The sequence below is a fragment of the Gracilinanus agilis genome, chromosome 6, assembly GCF_016433145.1.
Source record: "Gracilinanus agilis isolate LMUSP501 chromosome 6, AgileGrace, whole genome shotgun sequence".
In the NCBI taxonomy this organism is placed as follows: domain Eukaryota; kingdom Metazoa; phylum Chordata; class Mammalia; order Didelphimorphia; family Didelphidae; genus Gracilinanus; species Gracilinanus agilis.
Window position 1 is genome coordinate 210,224,752 of NC_058135.1, and position 17,580 is coordinate 210,242,331.

Genomic DNA, 17,580 nt, shown 5'->3' on the forward strand with positions numbered 1-17,580 from the left:
GGGATGAAGTGAAATACATATATGAAATGATATATAATACATATATATTTGTGAAATAAAGTGAAATAAAATGTAAATGAAATAAAAAATAGATGTTTAAAAAATCTTCTTGATTTCAGACTGAGCTCTCTACCACAGAACCATTTATCTGCCTATAAAAAGATGACTTAGTAATTATTTATATTTTATGTACTTGATTATATTATATATTATATTTCATATTATATATTACATATATCTTATATATTATAGTAATTAGGAAACTGAGAGCCTAGAACAGTGCCTGGCACATAGGAGGTACTTAATAAAAACTGGTTAAATTGTTGGGGAGGGAGGTTGACCTTTACCTTCCATCTTAGAATCGATACTGTGTTTTGCTTTCAAGGCAGAAGAGTGCTAAGAACTAGGAAATGGGGATTAAGTCATTTGCCCAAAGACACACAATTATAATATGTCTAAGGCCATATTTGAACCTAGGACCTCTCTAGGTCTGGCTCTCAAAGCAGTGAGCCATCTAGCTGCCCTTTGATTAGGTTGATTTTTGACAGGAACTCTCCAGATTTGGTTATTTGATGAGTTAACTGGCATAACAGGGATTAGGATGCTGGTCCAACTTCCTTTCTATTATATTTTTATGTGTGAAATATTTTTAATTCAAAGAGATTTTATTTTGCCAATTATGTGTAATAATAATTTTCAACATACATTTTCCAAAATTCTAAGATCCAAATTGTCTCCCTCTGTCCCTTCTCTCCCACCTTTTGGAGATGGTAAGAAATTTGACCCGAACTATACATGTGTTATCATGCAAAACACACTTCCATATTGGTCATTGTTGTAAGAGCACACTCATACAGAACTAAAATCCCAAAATAAAACCATAAATACGCTGATGTGAAAGATAATATCCATCCAACTCAAAAGTTCTTTCTCTGGAGGTGGATAGTATTCCCCATCCTAAGTCTTTCAGGATTGTCCCATCAAATGGTAATAATAGCTGTGAGAGGGAGAGGCAGACAGACAGAGAGACTGACACAGAAGACAGAGACTGAAACAGACAGAGTCAGAGACAAAGACAGAAACAGAGACACAGATAAAGAGACAGAGAGAGAAGCAGACGAAGGCAGAAACAGAGAAAGAGACAGATAACAAGAGATGACAGAGACAGATAGCAAAAATCAGAGAGGCAAACAAGCAACAGAGAGACCAAGAGACAGAGGCTTTGACAAAAGATTCCTAAAGTGCTAAGAAAATAAGTGGCTTGCCTGTAGTCACAAATTTAATACAAATCAGAGGTGTGACTTGAACTCAAGTCTTCCTGGCTTTGAGGCCAGCTTTCTGTCTGTTCTTAGACACATAAAGTGGTTCACACATCTTAAAACATCATGTCAAGGCTATTTGTCATTGTTTTTGCATCATGCTCACTCAGACAGCTGCTCCTGTATAAGGTTATGGAAGATACAGAGATAAATTACCCAAGATTTCTACCCTTGAGCACCTTAAAATATATTAGGGAAAGAATGAATTAAAAAAAGAAAAATAACCTTTTCTTAAGCAGCTAAACAAATAACTGTCCTATGAAACAGAAAATGAATGCAAAAGAGAAGCCCAGCATCAATCAGTCACTGAGCATTGAATAAATCCTTAGTATTAGTCACCAATTAGACTTTTACCAAAATGGATGGGGCTGCCATGGAGGTGCTGAATTCCTTATCACTGGAAGTCATCAAGTATAACCCAGCTGATCACTTCTCAGGGGTATGATAGAGAACAAAATTCTCTATCATAGATATATCATAAATAAACTTAGATAATATGTCCTAGACTCATAGCTCCTTCCAGCTTCAAGTCTATAAACTTACTAAGAGGAATTGAGGGAGAATTGGCATAGAGAAAGCTTCATGGCATATATGGCTTCCATTGGGTAATTTATAATTGAATGTTTGCCCAATATGGAAACTATTCTGACTATAGAGCTGTCTTTTTTGGAAACTCAATTAATTTTTTAAACCCTTACCTTCCATCTTAGAATCAATACTAAGAATTGGTTCTAAGGCAGAAGAACAGTAAGAGATAGGCAATGGAGGTTAAGTGACTGGCTTAGGATCATACAGCTAAGAAGTATCTAATGAGTCCACATTTGAGCCAGGGACATCTCATCTCTAAGCCTGGCTCTCCATCCACTAAGCCACCTAGCTGCCCTTTCTATTAACTTTTAATATCTCAGAGCATCTCATGGTAAACTGGAACTGATTAGGATCTGGGAGAGATGTTAGAGATCTTCTAGAATATCCTCCTTATTTTATAGATGAAGAAACTGAACCCAGCAAGGTTAAGTGGATGACCCCAAAACACCGAGATAGCAAGTAGAAGAGCTGGGATTTAAACCCAAGTCCAATCATTCCACATTCGGTACTCTTTCCATGGCATCATGATGTTCCTTTGATCCTGTTATCCTTCTTGATCTCTCTGCAGCATTTGATGCTATTTGGCACGTTCTCCTTTTGTTCTCTTCTTTGGGTTTTCATGATGCTGTTTTCTTATACTTTTCCTCCTACCTGGCTACTCCTTCCCAGCCCCTTGGGCTATATTTCCAACCATGTCACATCCTCTTACCGTAGGTGTTCCCCCCAGGTTCCTTCCTGGGCCCTCTTCTCTTTTCTCCCTCACTTTCTCATTTGGTGATCTCCTCAGCTACCATGGGTTCAATTATCACATCCACATAGGTGACTGAGGGTTATATATTCAACCAACTCTTTCCTCCAAGTTTTCAAATCTTACCATTTCCATTTCTATAGCATCTCTTCTATACATCTCATCTCCAGTCACATAGCCACTACCTTAGCTCAGAACTAGAATTCACCTTACAAAAGCCTCCCGATTTATGTCTGATTCATCTTACTCATTTTTTTTTCTTCAGTTCAAAGTGATTTTTCTAAACTGTAAGTCTAACCAAGGCACGTCCATTCAAAATATTCTGGGGACTTTTTATTTCCTGGAGAATCAAATATAAAACTTCTCTGGCACTTGAAGTTCATCACAACCCATTGCTTCTTACCTTTGCAGTCATTATTCCCCTTCATATCACCTAGAGGCCACGGCTAAGTGGCAAAATGCATCTACATGGGGCTTGAAGTTAGGAAGACCTCAGTGCAAATCCTACAAGAGATTCTTACTAGTTGTTTGACCCTCAGCAAGACACTTAAATTCTCTGTTCCTCAGTGTCCTGATCCATAAAATAAGAGGATTGGACTCAGAAGCCTAGAAGGTTCAGCTCTCACCTATGATCCTGTGAGGCTTGCTATTGCTCACACACAATGTTCCATGTCCAATCTCCTGACCTCTGGACCAGCAGATGAACAGTAAGAGTTAAGCAATAGGGATTAAGTGACTTGCCCTGCGTCACCCAGCTAGGAAGTGTCTGAGGTCAGATTTAAGTCCAGGGCTTCCCATCTCAGGACAACCCACTGAGCCACCTAGCTGCCCCCAGATTGGATCATCTTTAACCAATGATCCATAGCACTCTGTACATAATAGGGACTTAATAAACGTTGACTATATGTTGCAAGTGTGAGTTCAGGATAACTTCTAATTGTTATCCACATTTTATCTTCAAATTGGCTATTTGGGGACTCATCTCTTTTCAAGATATTTTTAGCCTTTTCATATAAATGGTCTTGAGGTTACTAGTGCTTCCTGCATATAGCTTTCTCAAAATGAATATGTTCTTTGGACTAATGTGAGTCATTTTACCAAACAACTGAATCTCCACCCATCCCTAAATCCAAAATTGTGATGCTGTCTTGCTGAACATGTTGATGGTTTCAATGCAGCTTTCCTTTCTCTCTACCTACAGGAAGGTCTGGACACATACTGCTTCCTGGTCTTTGCCACAGTCTGCTTAATAGGAGGAACCTACTTCTATATTGTCCTGCCTGAGACCAAAAACAAGACTTATGCAGAAATCACCCAGAAATTTGCCAAATGGAACAAGGATAGCCCACCAGAGGAAAAAATAGAGCAAGCCGAAGCTGATGGACAAACCATTGGGAAGTCTGAGCTGGAATCTTCTTCCACACTCAACAATTCTGTCAAAAATAAGATCATCTAACTTGAACATTTGGAAGATCTGGAAGAGAAATGCCATCCCAAGTTCAAAAAGTCCTCCAGAAACACTCAAAGTAGTGAGACTTCTCTGTTTACAGAGATTTTTAACTCTTCATCTGTAGAGAGAGAATGACCATAGCCTCTTTGACTTGACTATGGATACTAATTCTTGAACTTCTGGAGACTAGAAAGTGGAAGAAGTGCCCCCTGAGTCCTGCCTCCCCACAGCCATTCCTTTGGCATAGTTTTTCCTACCCCATGTTGCCACAGATAGATCTCCTTTGAATCATTCTGGGGGAATTGCTTAGTTTTAAAGCAAAATTGAAGAAATGCAGAAGATGAATACTAAAAAAAATAAGAACTCAATTCACTCAATTCCCAAAGAAGGTCCCCTTCATGTGGAATGCTGCTAAAATTGGAACCTACAGAGAATATTCTCTCACTAGCTAAGAGCAGCTTCAAAAAACATGCTTGTTAATCAGTCTGTTCCTGGGAATGAGCTGCTATAGGTGATGCTCCCTTCAGTCACATTGGAAAGTTGGGTTTATGTTCCTGGGCTTGTTCAAACAGAGACACCTATGCCAAGTGGCAAATTAGTCCATAGAGAAAGTGAAAAGAATGTTACATCTTGTAACTGAAGATAAATTAAGTGTGGATGGAAGAACCTTGATTTCGTGTGCCCTCAGCTGAATCACAGAAACATGGTGAGCTCTACAGATGCCCCAGAGCAGATGATCAAAGAGTCATCTCTCCCTTTGGCTCTTTTTAGATTGGACACAGCCAGAGTTAGTTTTTTAATTGAACCCAACTTTGGCCCCTGACTCAGCTCATCCTGCCACCACTTCCCCAGAGGGAGCCCCCAAAATGAAGATTCGTTTTCATTTCAACCCTTCCCAAATAGAAGTAGGAAAATATTTTCGTTGGGGATAAAAATAATATTAAAAATTTTGACTTTACTAATGCATATATTTACAAGTTGTCTCTGTGAATATATGCGTATTTTATGTGTATGTGTATTTTAGAACAAAAGCTGAGAAGTGTGTATGAAAATATGTGAGGATGGATGTGTGTGTGTGTGTGTGTGTACGTGTGTCCACTAGCATTTGGTTTCACCAACAGAACTTTTGACCCAATGTTCATGTTGTAGCAGCGTCATCAGGATCCCAGGCATCCATTTCTAAAGGATTTCCACGAAATCAAGACCCCAATGAAGAAGTTGATTTCATGCAATTGCAAAACTCAAAGCTGACAAGACCTCCAAAGGTCCTGTCTGAATAGGAATCTTTTCTTCTACATTCCTGACATATGATCCTCTAGCTTTTGCTGGATAGACTTTAATGGCACCTCATGGTCAGATGGGACAACCTAGCATATGACAGGCACTTCATAAAATCCTTTTCCCGTTCTCCCTTCCTATTGTTAGGAATCTATTAAGAGATAGTTAGGGGCTTCCGGTTAAGATGGCGGCAGAGTAAGGAGCAGCTGCTCGATCTCTCCTGACCGAAGCATACAGGACCCCTCAAGGGGAAATAAAAACGAGTCCAGAAGAACGAAGGAACCCCACAACAGGGCGCAGCATTGAAGGTATGCAGAATCGGGGCATTTCCACGCTATAAAGGGGTGAAACAGCTCTCACTAAAATGTGAGAGGAAGAAGCCCTTCCCCCACCCCCCACACCACACACCTCGCACAATGCCAACACACAAGAGTGAAAACAGGACTGGGGCAACCAGATAATCACTGGCAGCCCCAGGGCTTGTCCCTGTGTGCAGCAAGACTAGGGACCCCAAGTGGCTGGGTGCTCACATGGACTTTCCCTGAGCATACACGTGGGTGAAGGCACTTCCTCAGGCCTGGACAAAGGCCTCTAAAACATAGCCTTTCCCAAGTGCTGAAGGCATCGCCTCAGGTGCGAATAAAGATCTCCAGCCCACTGACTTTCACTACCTTCTGCCTGGGTGAAGGCAGTGCCCTAAGAGCATCTGCGCAGGCAAAGGCAGTGCCCTAGGCTTGAATAACTATCTCCAGCCCAGGCTTGGACCTCCAGTGAGGACCTGGTGTGGACAGGAGCCCGGCAGTGGAAGCAGCCCCAAAGACTGCTGAAGGAATCTCGGGCAGAGGGGCAGACTTGGGTCTACCAGGAGGCCTGACCCTGAGGACAAGGAGACCGGAACCCCCGGGAGCTTGCAAGGTACAGGCAGACCCTGAGTGCAAAGACAAAGCTGAAAAGGGGCGGGGCTAACAATGGCCAGCAATAAGGAAGTCCAGAAGAAAAAGACTATCAAGAGAAACTCTGGAACACTCGACAACTTCTACACAGAGAAAATCCAGACAACAGAGGAGGGAAAACAAAAATCCAAACCTCCCCAAAAAAATGAAAGCTATGGAAGAGTTTAAAAATGAAATGCTGAGGAAGATGGAAAAAATCTGGCAAGAAAATAACAGTTTAAAAGGCAGAATTTCGCAATTGGAAAGTGAGACAAGTCAACTGAAGACCAAAAATGACCAGATGGAAAAGGAAAACCAAAAAATTATAGCCGAAAACCAAAACATTAAAGCCGAAAACCAGTCCTTAAAGGCTAGAAGCAAACATTTAGAAACCAATGATCTCTCAAGACAACAAGAACAAATAAAACAAAATCAAAAGACTGATAAAATAGAAGGAAACATGAAATATCTCAATGAGAAAGTGACAGACCAAGAAAACCGGTCTAGAAGAGACAACTTGAGAATCATTGGTCTTCCAGAAAAGGCAGAAATTAATAGAAACTTGGACTCCATACTTAAAGAAATTATTCAGCAAAATTGCCCTGAAGTTCTACAACAAGAGGGCAATATAGACATTGAAAGGATCCATAGATCACCCTCTACACTGGACCCAGAAAAGACAACACCCAGAAATATAATAGCGAAATTGAAGAGCTTTCAAGTTAAAGAAAAAAATCTTACAAGAAGCCAGAAAGAGACAATTCAAATATCAAGGAGCACCAAAAAGGATCACACAGGATCTGGCAGCCTAAACGCTAAAAGACCGCAAGGCTTGGAATACAATATTGAGAAAGGCAAGAGAGCTGGGCCTTCAGCCATGAATCAACTACCCAGCGAAACTAACCATATACTTTCAGGGGAAAGTATGGGCATTCAACAAAATTGAAGAATTCCAAGTTTTTGCACAAAAGAGACTGGGACTAAATGGAAAGTTTGACACTCAACCACAAATATCAAGAGAAAGATGAAAAGGTAAATAAGAAACAGAGAGAAAAGAAAGAAAACTCATAGTCTTTTAAGCTTGACTCTTTAAGGGCATAAATAAGATCTAATTATCTGTATTACTAGGTGGAGAAATGCTATGTATAATTCTCTGTAGTGAACTCTATACACTATTATAATATTCACTATGATAGCAACCAGAAGAATAATTCATAGGGAAAGGACAGGATACTAAATGGCCTAAGAAGACATGGGGGGTGGGAAAGATGGGGGGAATAGTTGGGGACACCAAGAAAAATACGAGTAAAAATGAGAAAAATAAGATATTCTATTACACACAAAGAGGGCATGGGAAGGGGAGGGGATAAATAATACCATAAGAAGGAGAGGAAGAGAGTATAATCAAACCTTACTCTCAGTGTAATCAACCCGGAGAAGGAAGAGTAGCTTTATTATCCATCCAGATAAAAAACTCTATCTAACCCTACTGAGAAAGTCAGAAGGGATAAACCAAAGGGAGCAGGGGAGTGGGGAGGCCAAAAAAGGGAAGGGTGAAAAAGGGGGAGGGAATTCATTTGGTCTTTAAAAAACAAAAAGAGGGGAACAACACGGGAGGGGGCAGAAAGGGAAGTCAATCAAGGGAGGGGATAAGGGATACCGGCTCAAAGCAAACCACTGGTGTAAAAGAAAATAGTGTAATAAGAAGGAGTGGGTCTAGGGGAGGATACAAAAATGTCAGTGAATACACAACTAACAATTGTAACTCTGATTGTGAACGGGATGAACTCGCTCATAAAACGGAAGCAAATAGCAGAGTGGTTCAGAAACCAAAATGTTACCATAGGTTGTCTACAAGAAACACATATGAGGCGGGTAGACACACACAAGTTCAAGGTTAAAGGTATGAGCAAAATCTTTTGGGCATCAAATGAGAAAAAGAAGGCAGGAGTGGCTATCATGATCTCTGACAAAGCCAAAGTAAAAATAGATATGATTAAAAAAGACAGGGAAGGTCATTACATCCTGATTAAAGGCAGTATAAACAATGAGGAAATAACACTGCTCAATATATATGCACCAAGTGGTATAGCATCCAAATTCTTAAAGGAGAAACTGGCAGAGCTCAAGAAGGAAATAGATAGTAAAACCATAATAGTGGGAGATCTAAATATTCCTCTTTCAGATCTAGATAAATCAAACCAAAAAATAAATAAGAAAGAGGTAAGAGAGATGAATGAAGTCCTAGAAAAATTAGATTTAATTGATATGTGGAGAAAAATAAATAGGGACAAAAAGGAATACACCTTCTTTTCAGCTGCACATGGTACATTTACAAAGATTGACCATGTGATAGGGCATAGAATCATGGCAAACAAATGCAAAAGAGCAGATATAATAAATGTAACCTTCTCAGATCATAATGCGATAAAAATAATAATCAGTAAGGGTACCTGGACAGGCAAATCAAAAACCAAATGGAAATTAAACAATATGATTCTCCAAAACCAAATTATCAAAGAAGAAATCATAGAAACAATCAACAATTTCATTGAAGAGAATGACAATGATGAGACATCCTACCAAACTCTGTAGGATGCTGCCAAGGCAGTACTCAGGGGAAAATTTATATCCTTAAGTGCATATATTAACAAATTAAGGAGGGCAGAGATTAATGAATTGGGCATGCAACTCAAAAAATTAGAAAGCGAGCAAATAAAAACCCCCAGATGAAAACTAAATTAGAAATACTAAAAATTAAGGGAGAAATTAATAAAATCGAAAGTAAAAGAACTATTGAATTAATAAATAAGACTAGAAGCTGGTATTTTGAAAAAACAGATAAAATAGACAAAGTACTAGTCAATCTAATAAGGAAAAGGGAAGAAGAAAACCAAATTGACAGTATTAGAGATGAAAAGGGAGACCTCACCTATAATGAGGGGAAAATTAAGGCAATCACTAAGAACTATTTCGCCCAATTATATGGCAACAAATATAACAATTTAGGAGATATGGATGAATATTTACAAAAGTATAAATTGCCTAGATTAACAGCAGAAGAAATAGAATACCTAAATAATCCCATATCAGAAATAGAAATTGAACAAGCCATCAAAGAACTCCCTAAGAAAAAATCACCAGGACCTGATGGATTCACAAGTGAATTCTATCAGACATTCAAAGAGCAACTAATCCCAATACTATACAAATTATTTGATATGATAAGCAAAGAAGGAGTCCTACCAAATTCCTTTTATGACACAAGTATGGTACTGATTCCAAAGCCAGGTAGACCAAAAACACAGAAAGAAAACTATAGACCAATCTCCCTAATGAACATAGATGCAAAAATCTTAAATAGAATATTAGCAAAGAGACTCCAGCAAGTAATTAAGAAGGTCATCCACCATGATCAGGTGGGATTTATACCAGGAGTGCAAGGATGGTTCAACATTAGGAAAACCATCCACATAATTGACCATATCAACAGTCTAACAAACAAAAATCACATGATTATCTCAATAGATGCTGAAAAGGCCTTTGACAAAATACAGTATCCATTCCTATTGAAAACATTGAGAAGTATAGGAATAGAAGGACCCTTCCTAAAAATAATAAACAATATATACCTAAAACCATTAACAAGCATTATATGCAATGGGGATAAATTAGAAGCCTTCCCAATAAAATCAGGAGTGAAACAAGGATGCCCATTATCACCTCTATTATTCAACATAGTACTAGAAACACTAGCAATAGCAATTAGAGAAGAAAAATAAATTGAAGGTATCAAAATAGGCAATGAGGAGACTAAGCTATCACTCTTTGCAGATGATATGATGGTATACTTAAAAAATCCTAGAGAATCAACTAAGAGGCTGGTAGAAATAATCAACAACTTTAGCAAAGTGGCAGGATACAAAATAAATGCACATAAATCATCAGCATTTCTATACATTTCCAACACATTAGAACAGTAAGAGGTAGAAAGAGAAACACCATTTAAAATCACCCTAGACAATATAAAATACTTGGGAATCAATCTAGCAAAACAAACACAGCTATTATATGAAAACAACTACAAAACACTTCCCAAACAAATAAAACTGGACCTCAACAATTGGAAAGCCATTAACTGTTCATGGCTAGGACGAGCTAACATAATAAAAATGAACATCCTACCCAAATTAATTTACCTATTTAGCGCCATACCTATCAAATTACCAAAAAAACTTCTTTACTGAATTAGGAAAAACTATAACAAATTTCATTTGGAATAACAAAAGATCAAGAATATCAAGGGAAATAATGAAAAAAATGTGAAGGAAGGGGGCCTAGCAGTACCAGATATCAAACTATACTATAAAGCAGCAGTCATTAAAACAATATGGTACTGGCTAAGAGATAGAAGGGAGGATCAATGGAATAGACTTGGGGTTAATGACATCAGCAAGACAGTGTATGATAAACCCAAAGAGCCCAACTTTTGGGACATGAATCCACAATTTGACAAAAACTGCTGGGAAATTTGGAAAACAATATGGGAGAGATTAGGTTTAGATCAACATCTCACACCCTACCCCAAGATAAATTCAGAATGGGTGAATGACTTAAATATAAAGAGGGAAACTATAAATAAGTTAAGTGAACACAGAATAGTATACTTGTCAGATCTCTGGGAAAGGAAAGATTTTTAAACCAAGCAAGAGTTAGAGAAAATTACAAAATGTAAATTAAATGGTTTTGATTATATTAAGCTAAAAAGCTTTTGTACAAACAAAAGCAATGTAGTCAAAATCAGAAGGGAAACAACAAATTGGGAAAAAATCTTTATAACGAAAAACTCTGACAGGGGTCTAATCACTCAAATATACAAGGAGTTAAAGCAATTGTATAAAAAATCAAGCCATTCCCCAATTGATAAATGGGCAAGAGACATGAATAGGCAATTTTCAGGTAAAGAAATTTTGGCTGGCAATTTGGAACTATGCCCAAAGGGCTATAAAAGAATGCCTGCCCTTTGATCCAGCCATACCATTTTTGGGTTTGTACCCCAAAGAGATCATAGATAAACAGACTTGTACGAAAATATTTATAGTTGCGCTTTTTGTAGTGGCAAAAAACTGGAAAATGAAGGTATGTCCTTCATTGGGGAATGGCTGAACAAATTGTGGTATATGCGGGTGATGGAATACTATTGTGCTAAAAGGAATAATAAACTGGAGGAAATCCGTGCAAATTGGAGAGACCTCCAGGAAGTGATACAGAGCGAAAGGAGCAGAGCCAGAAGAACACTGTACACAGAGACTGATATACTATGGTAAAATCCAATGTAATGGGCTCCTGTACCAGCAGCACTGCAATGACACAAGACAGGTCTGAGGGATTTATGGTAAAGACGCTACCCACATTCAGAGGAAGGACTGCAGGAGAGGAAACATATAAGATAAACAATTGCTTGAATGCATGGGCTGAGGCGGACATGAATGGGAAATAGACCCTGAACAAGGACACATGTTACAACCAGTGGAAATGTGCGTTGGCCATGGGTGGGTGGAGAGCGGGGGGTGAAGGGGAAAGTAGGGGCATAAAGTATGTAAACAGATTAAAAACGAATATTAATAAATGTCTAATAATAAAAAAGAGATAGTTAGGGGTGCAGAGAAAGAACTGTGGGAGCAGAAATGCAGAAGAAAAACAACTGCTTGATCACATGGTTCTATGGGAATATGATTGGGGATGTTGACTAAATGATCAATCTGGTGCAAATATCAATAATATGGAAATAGATCTTGATCAATGACACATGTAAAACCCAATGGAATTGCTTGTTGGCTATGGGAGGGGGTAGGAGGAGGGGAGGGAAAGAACATGATTCAAATAATTATGGATAAATATTTTTAATTAATTAATTAAAAGTTTTCAAGTAAAAAAAAGAGATAGGGGAAGAAGTGAATAGAGTAACAGGCTGGAATCCGGAAGAGCTGAGTTCAAATCTGGCCTTAGACACTAAGCTATGAGACCCCAAGTAAGTCATGTGCCCCATTTACTTTAGTTTCCTCATCTGTAAACATGAGGATAATAATAGCACTTACCTCCCAGGTTTGTTATGATGATCATATGGGATACCTATGAAGTTCTTAGCATAGTGCCTGGCATATAATAAGTGCCAATATATTATCTATTATTATTATCTGTTCTATACTTTGAGCCTTCCTCCCTGCAATTTCCCACTATTTACCCTTCTTCTGCCCAACAAGGCCAAGAAGGATGAGTCTAATCATCTTACCACACGACAGCTCTTCAGATATTAGACAGCAGCTATCCTATCTCCCCCCAAGTATCCTCTTCTTCAAGCTAAATTTCTCTCGGTCCTTTGACCAATCTTTCTATGACAATAAAAGTTTTTGTTTTTTCCAGCTGGAGGCATTACAGCAAATCCATGTCCTTCATCAAATGTGGAGTCCAGATCTGATTGCAATATTGCCAATGGGATCTGGCCAGAGTAAGGGACTCTTGTGTCCCTTGTTCTTGACATCTTACTTCTATTAATGCAGACTTGGGTTGCACAAACAAGAATTGCACAATAGATTCAAAATTCTGATTCAGCCTCTTCAGCTTGGCTGAATTGAAGTTTCTTTCCATTCAGAAGATGTACTTTCAACTCCCTTAATAGAACTGAGCTTGACCTTAACCTCAATACTTACACCCGATGGCCCCACATATTTGGCATGGTCTTATAATAATTCAGGGCAAACCACTTCAAAGACTCTTCAGAAACCAAGAAGAGTTTCATTTTGAATGTTCCATTTCAGAAATGACCATGTCCTAAAACCTGCAGGGGTAATTTATATCCTTTGATTAAAATTATAGACATGTCCCAAGAACTCTTTCCATGGTAAAAGGAAAAACTGAACTATACTGTTTTTCATAAAACTAAAAGTATCTACAGGTAAGTGATATTATGCTAAAATTGCACCATTCTATCTGAGTTTTAGGGATCTGAGTCCTAACTAATTAGCTTCTAATTGCCTGTCTCTGGTAGATCATTATGTTTGTTTGATTTATTTAATCCCTTTCCTTCTGTTTCAGAATCAGTACAAGATATTGATTCCAAGGCAGAAGAGTGGTAAGAGCTAGGCAATGAGGGTTGAGTGACTTGCTCAGGGTCACACAGCTAGGAAGTGTCTGACACCAGGTTTGGACCCAAGACCTTCCATCTCTAGGTCTGGCTCTTAATCTACTGAGCCACCTAACTGACCCCAGATCATTATATTTTTTAAAAAGTTCTGGCAATTGTCTTGCCTTTCTATCATATACAAACAAATTTACTTCATAACAAACACTCTGTTTGGCTGATCAAACTACTTTGTTTCTTAGTAGGCAAAGAAATTGCTGTATATAATCGAGAGTTTCTCAAAACAAAGGAACCAAACAAAGTGGTATATATTAATCTGAGATTTTGAAAGTTGTCTTTCACTTAATGACTAGTTTATGGGGACACAGGGTGAATATACTGACATCAAAGCAACATAAAACCAGATGCCAGTGTCTTGAACAAAAGCATGTACTTCTTATTTTGAAAATTAATGGATTATTCTCAGATAAATTAATTAGAACATGAACAAATTAATACATTAAAACTAAGCCCAAAGCAAGAGACCATCAAAACCAAAGGAAATAGCAATAAAATAGGTAAGAAAAGAAAAATTGAATTAGTAAATACATGTATTGTTTTAGGGGGATAAAAAATCAAATTGTCATAATCATAAATGAGACAGCAGAGATCATAAGAATTGCATTTGAAATAAAGACAACACTCAGTCAATTATCCAAAGTTATATGCCAATGAAACTCATAGTACGAAAGAAAAGGATGCACATTTATAAAAATGCAAAACTCTCAAGGGCGCAGAGCAAGAATAATCTAAATAAATCCAATTCAAGAGAAGAAATTCAGGTCATTAATGAATTGCCATATAAAAAGGCACCAGGTTTCTTAAGTAAATTCTAGCAAATATTCAAAAAGTCAAATTATATGTTAAACATTTTAGGAATATGGTTATCTTTACATTATTCTTATAAGATTTGTTAAACAGAATCACATTTGCCTCATAGAAAGGGTTAAGTCAATATCATTAATGAATATTGATTCACTAATAATAAAATATTGATAAATGGCAATGTCTAGATATTCATTATCATTGGGTAGCATTTATATAGACATACAAGAATGGTTTAATTATATGCAAATAACAATCTGAATAGATCTACATCTCATTCCCAATACCACAATAAATAAAAAAATTGATTTTTTTTTTGGTGTATGTGTATGTGTGTATATAAATTTTTAAAAGAAATGGAAGCATAAATGTTAAGAGGAAAATTCTTCTACAATCAACAAGCAGAAGAAATTATAGGATTTTAGTATATAAAAAGTATATAAGAACAAAGCTCTTATACAACAAAAACTAACATACAGAATAAAAGAAAATAGATTGGAAAATTTGGGGCATAAATATTTCTAATAAAAATTTTATTTCCAAAATTTATTTCCAAAATATTTCTAATAAAAATTTTATTTTTCCAAAATCTACAAGTAACTTGCAGATTCATAAGAGAAAGATCCATTATCCCAAGAAGTAAATTTCCAGAGGATATAACTGAAAATATATATATATAAAGATATAACAGAAAAATCCATTTTTAAATCATTTATAAAGGTACATTTAATTCAAATATATAGAAGGAACAAGTATACACACATTTTCCCCTAATACTGCTGAGCATACTTTATATTCCTTTAAGGTAGCTGAGTTGCACAATGATATGGTGCTGATCTTGGATTCAGAATGACTCAAATTTAAATCTAATGTTAAACCAATCTGTGTGACTCTTACCTATTTCCTCAACAGTAAAATGGGAAAAATAATAGCACCTATATCCTAGGGTTTTCCTCAAGATAAGATGTGAGAAAATACTTATAAAGCACTTTGAAAACCTTAAATGCTAATGATGAGGATGATGACAATGATGGTGATGAATATGATGACACAATCTCAGTTTTGGTGAAGAGGGGAGAGGATTTTGCCTGGAAGTCAATCCTTACTCCTCAGAGAGTCACTGTTATGAAACCTGGACAGGACATGGCCTCCTAAATTGCCATCACTCATTTTCCTGACCTTTCAAAATTCATAAATTTGGAGAATCCATTCTTTTTGGTCAGTATATGAAAAAAACAAACTCTGAGGCCAAAGAAAAAGGATCATTTCTTAGGACCATATGGCCTCAGAATTGAAAAGGCTCTAAGAACTTTCCTCTTTTGACACAGACATCAATGAAGGAGTCCAATAACAAATAGAGGAGCTAAAAGGACTAAGACAAGATAACAGAAACACATTTTACTATTTGAAAGAGAATGTTATTATCCATATACCTGAAAATGACAATGTACAAAAGCCCAAGAAGCTATTGTACGGGAGATTCTCATTTCCCTCCTACTTAGAATGCCAGAGAGAAAATAGTTGAAGAAAATATGCAATTGTTATAACACTCATGTATCTGTGATATCATTTAAGGGTTCCTAATTAAGATCCCACCTCCTATACTGTCTTCCCTGTTAATTATTTCTTATTTATCCTATAGGGGTTTTTTGTATATACAAGAAACCCCTATAGGATAAATAAGAATATATATATACACACACACACATATATATATTGGCATATATTTGTTTGCATGTTATGCCTCCCCCATCAGAATGATTGTAAGCTCCTGGAGGGCAAGGACTGTCTTTTGACTCTTTACCCTCAGTGCTCAACACGTGGTACCTGGCACATAATGGAGCTTAATAAATGTTTACTGAATTGAATTCCCTCCATCCATGCAGATCAAAACTCATCATGCTTACTCATCTTGCACAACTCTTTTCCACATATTACCCAAAGTTTTCCACAAGAGATCTACCTAATATGCTGGAGACCCTCCTTATTTTCTTCTGATACTGCAAGCATATCAGTGGAGCTCTTGGGTAACTCACCTGTCATGTCTCATTCTCACCATTTGACCAACCCAAATTCTTTTTCTATCATATGATTCTTCAATGACATCTACTCTTGTTCCTCTCTGGAGCCCCTTGTTGGATACACACACACACACACACACACACACACATACATACACAAATATGCAACCTGCTCATCATATCCACCATCTCCCTTTAGGTGATATTCATCTTTAACTGTTTGGAGACAGAGCATTTTAGATCTCAGTATCATATAGCTACACCAATAAGATATTTCTTTTGAAAAGATGGGCCAGGGCAGCTAGCTGGCTCAGTGGATAGAGAGCCAAGCTTGGAGATAGGACATCCTAAGTTCAAATCTGACCTCAGATACTTCCTCACTTGGGTTTTACTGCTCCTCTGTCTTGGAACTGATACTTAGTACTGATTCTAAAAAAGAATGCAAGAGTTTAAAAAGAAGAAAAGATGGGTTTTCATCTATTGGAGAAATGCCGAACAAGTTGGAACATATAATGGATGGAATTCTATTGTACTATAAGAAAGGATGGAAGGAGCTGTTTTTTGGGGGGGGAGGGAAACCTTGGAATTCTTATATGAATTGATACAAAGTGAAGTGAATAGAACCAGGAGAACGTTGTACATGTAACAGTGATATTGTAATGAGCTGTAAAAGATTTAGTTAGTGTAATGATCCATGTCAGTTCCAAAGCACTCATGATGAAAAATATTGGCCACTTCCAAAGAAAGAACTGATAAACTCTGAGTATAGATTAAAATATATTTCTTCATTTGCTCTATTTTTCTTGCTTTTTCCCCAAAGTGACTAATGTGGAAATATGTTTTGTATGACTTCACATGTATAATGGGTATCATATTGTATGTCTCCTCAATTGGTGGAGAGGCTTGGAGGAAGGGAGAGAATTTGAATTTAGAATTAAAGATTAAAATATCAATGTTGAAGTAAAAAATTTTAAGGGAAAATATGGTATTTCACTGTTATGAGAAGTTTGGGATCAGTAAAAGGAGGAGGTGGAAGAGAGAGGAACTAGACACAATCTGTGTCCTACCATTGATTAAAAGCTGAAAAAATGTAGGAAATGAACATAGATGCAATGGTATTTCACTATAAAACATATCAAATTGAAGATTACAAAGACAGGAAATTATATAAGGTGAAAAAAATAGAATCAGAACAACATACAAACCAAGCCTACCTCTGTAAATAATTGAGCATTCAGG

The 17,580-nt window shown here is 37.2% G+C and overlaps 1 protein-coding gene across 1 annotated transcript in view; it reads left to right on the forward strand.

Annotated features, from left to right (window-relative positions):
* SLC2A9 (solute carrier family 2 member 9) overlaps positions 1-4,111 on the forward strand; it is a 315,386-nt gene extending 311,275 nt beyond the window's left edge. The window contains exon 12 of the mRNA XM_044681454.1: positions 3,857-4,111. Coding sequence (XP_044537389.1) covers positions 3,857-4,111 — 255 coding nt within the window. The remainder of the gene's footprint in view (positions 1-3,856) is intronic.
* Positions 4,112-17,580: the final 13,469 nt, after the last annotated feature.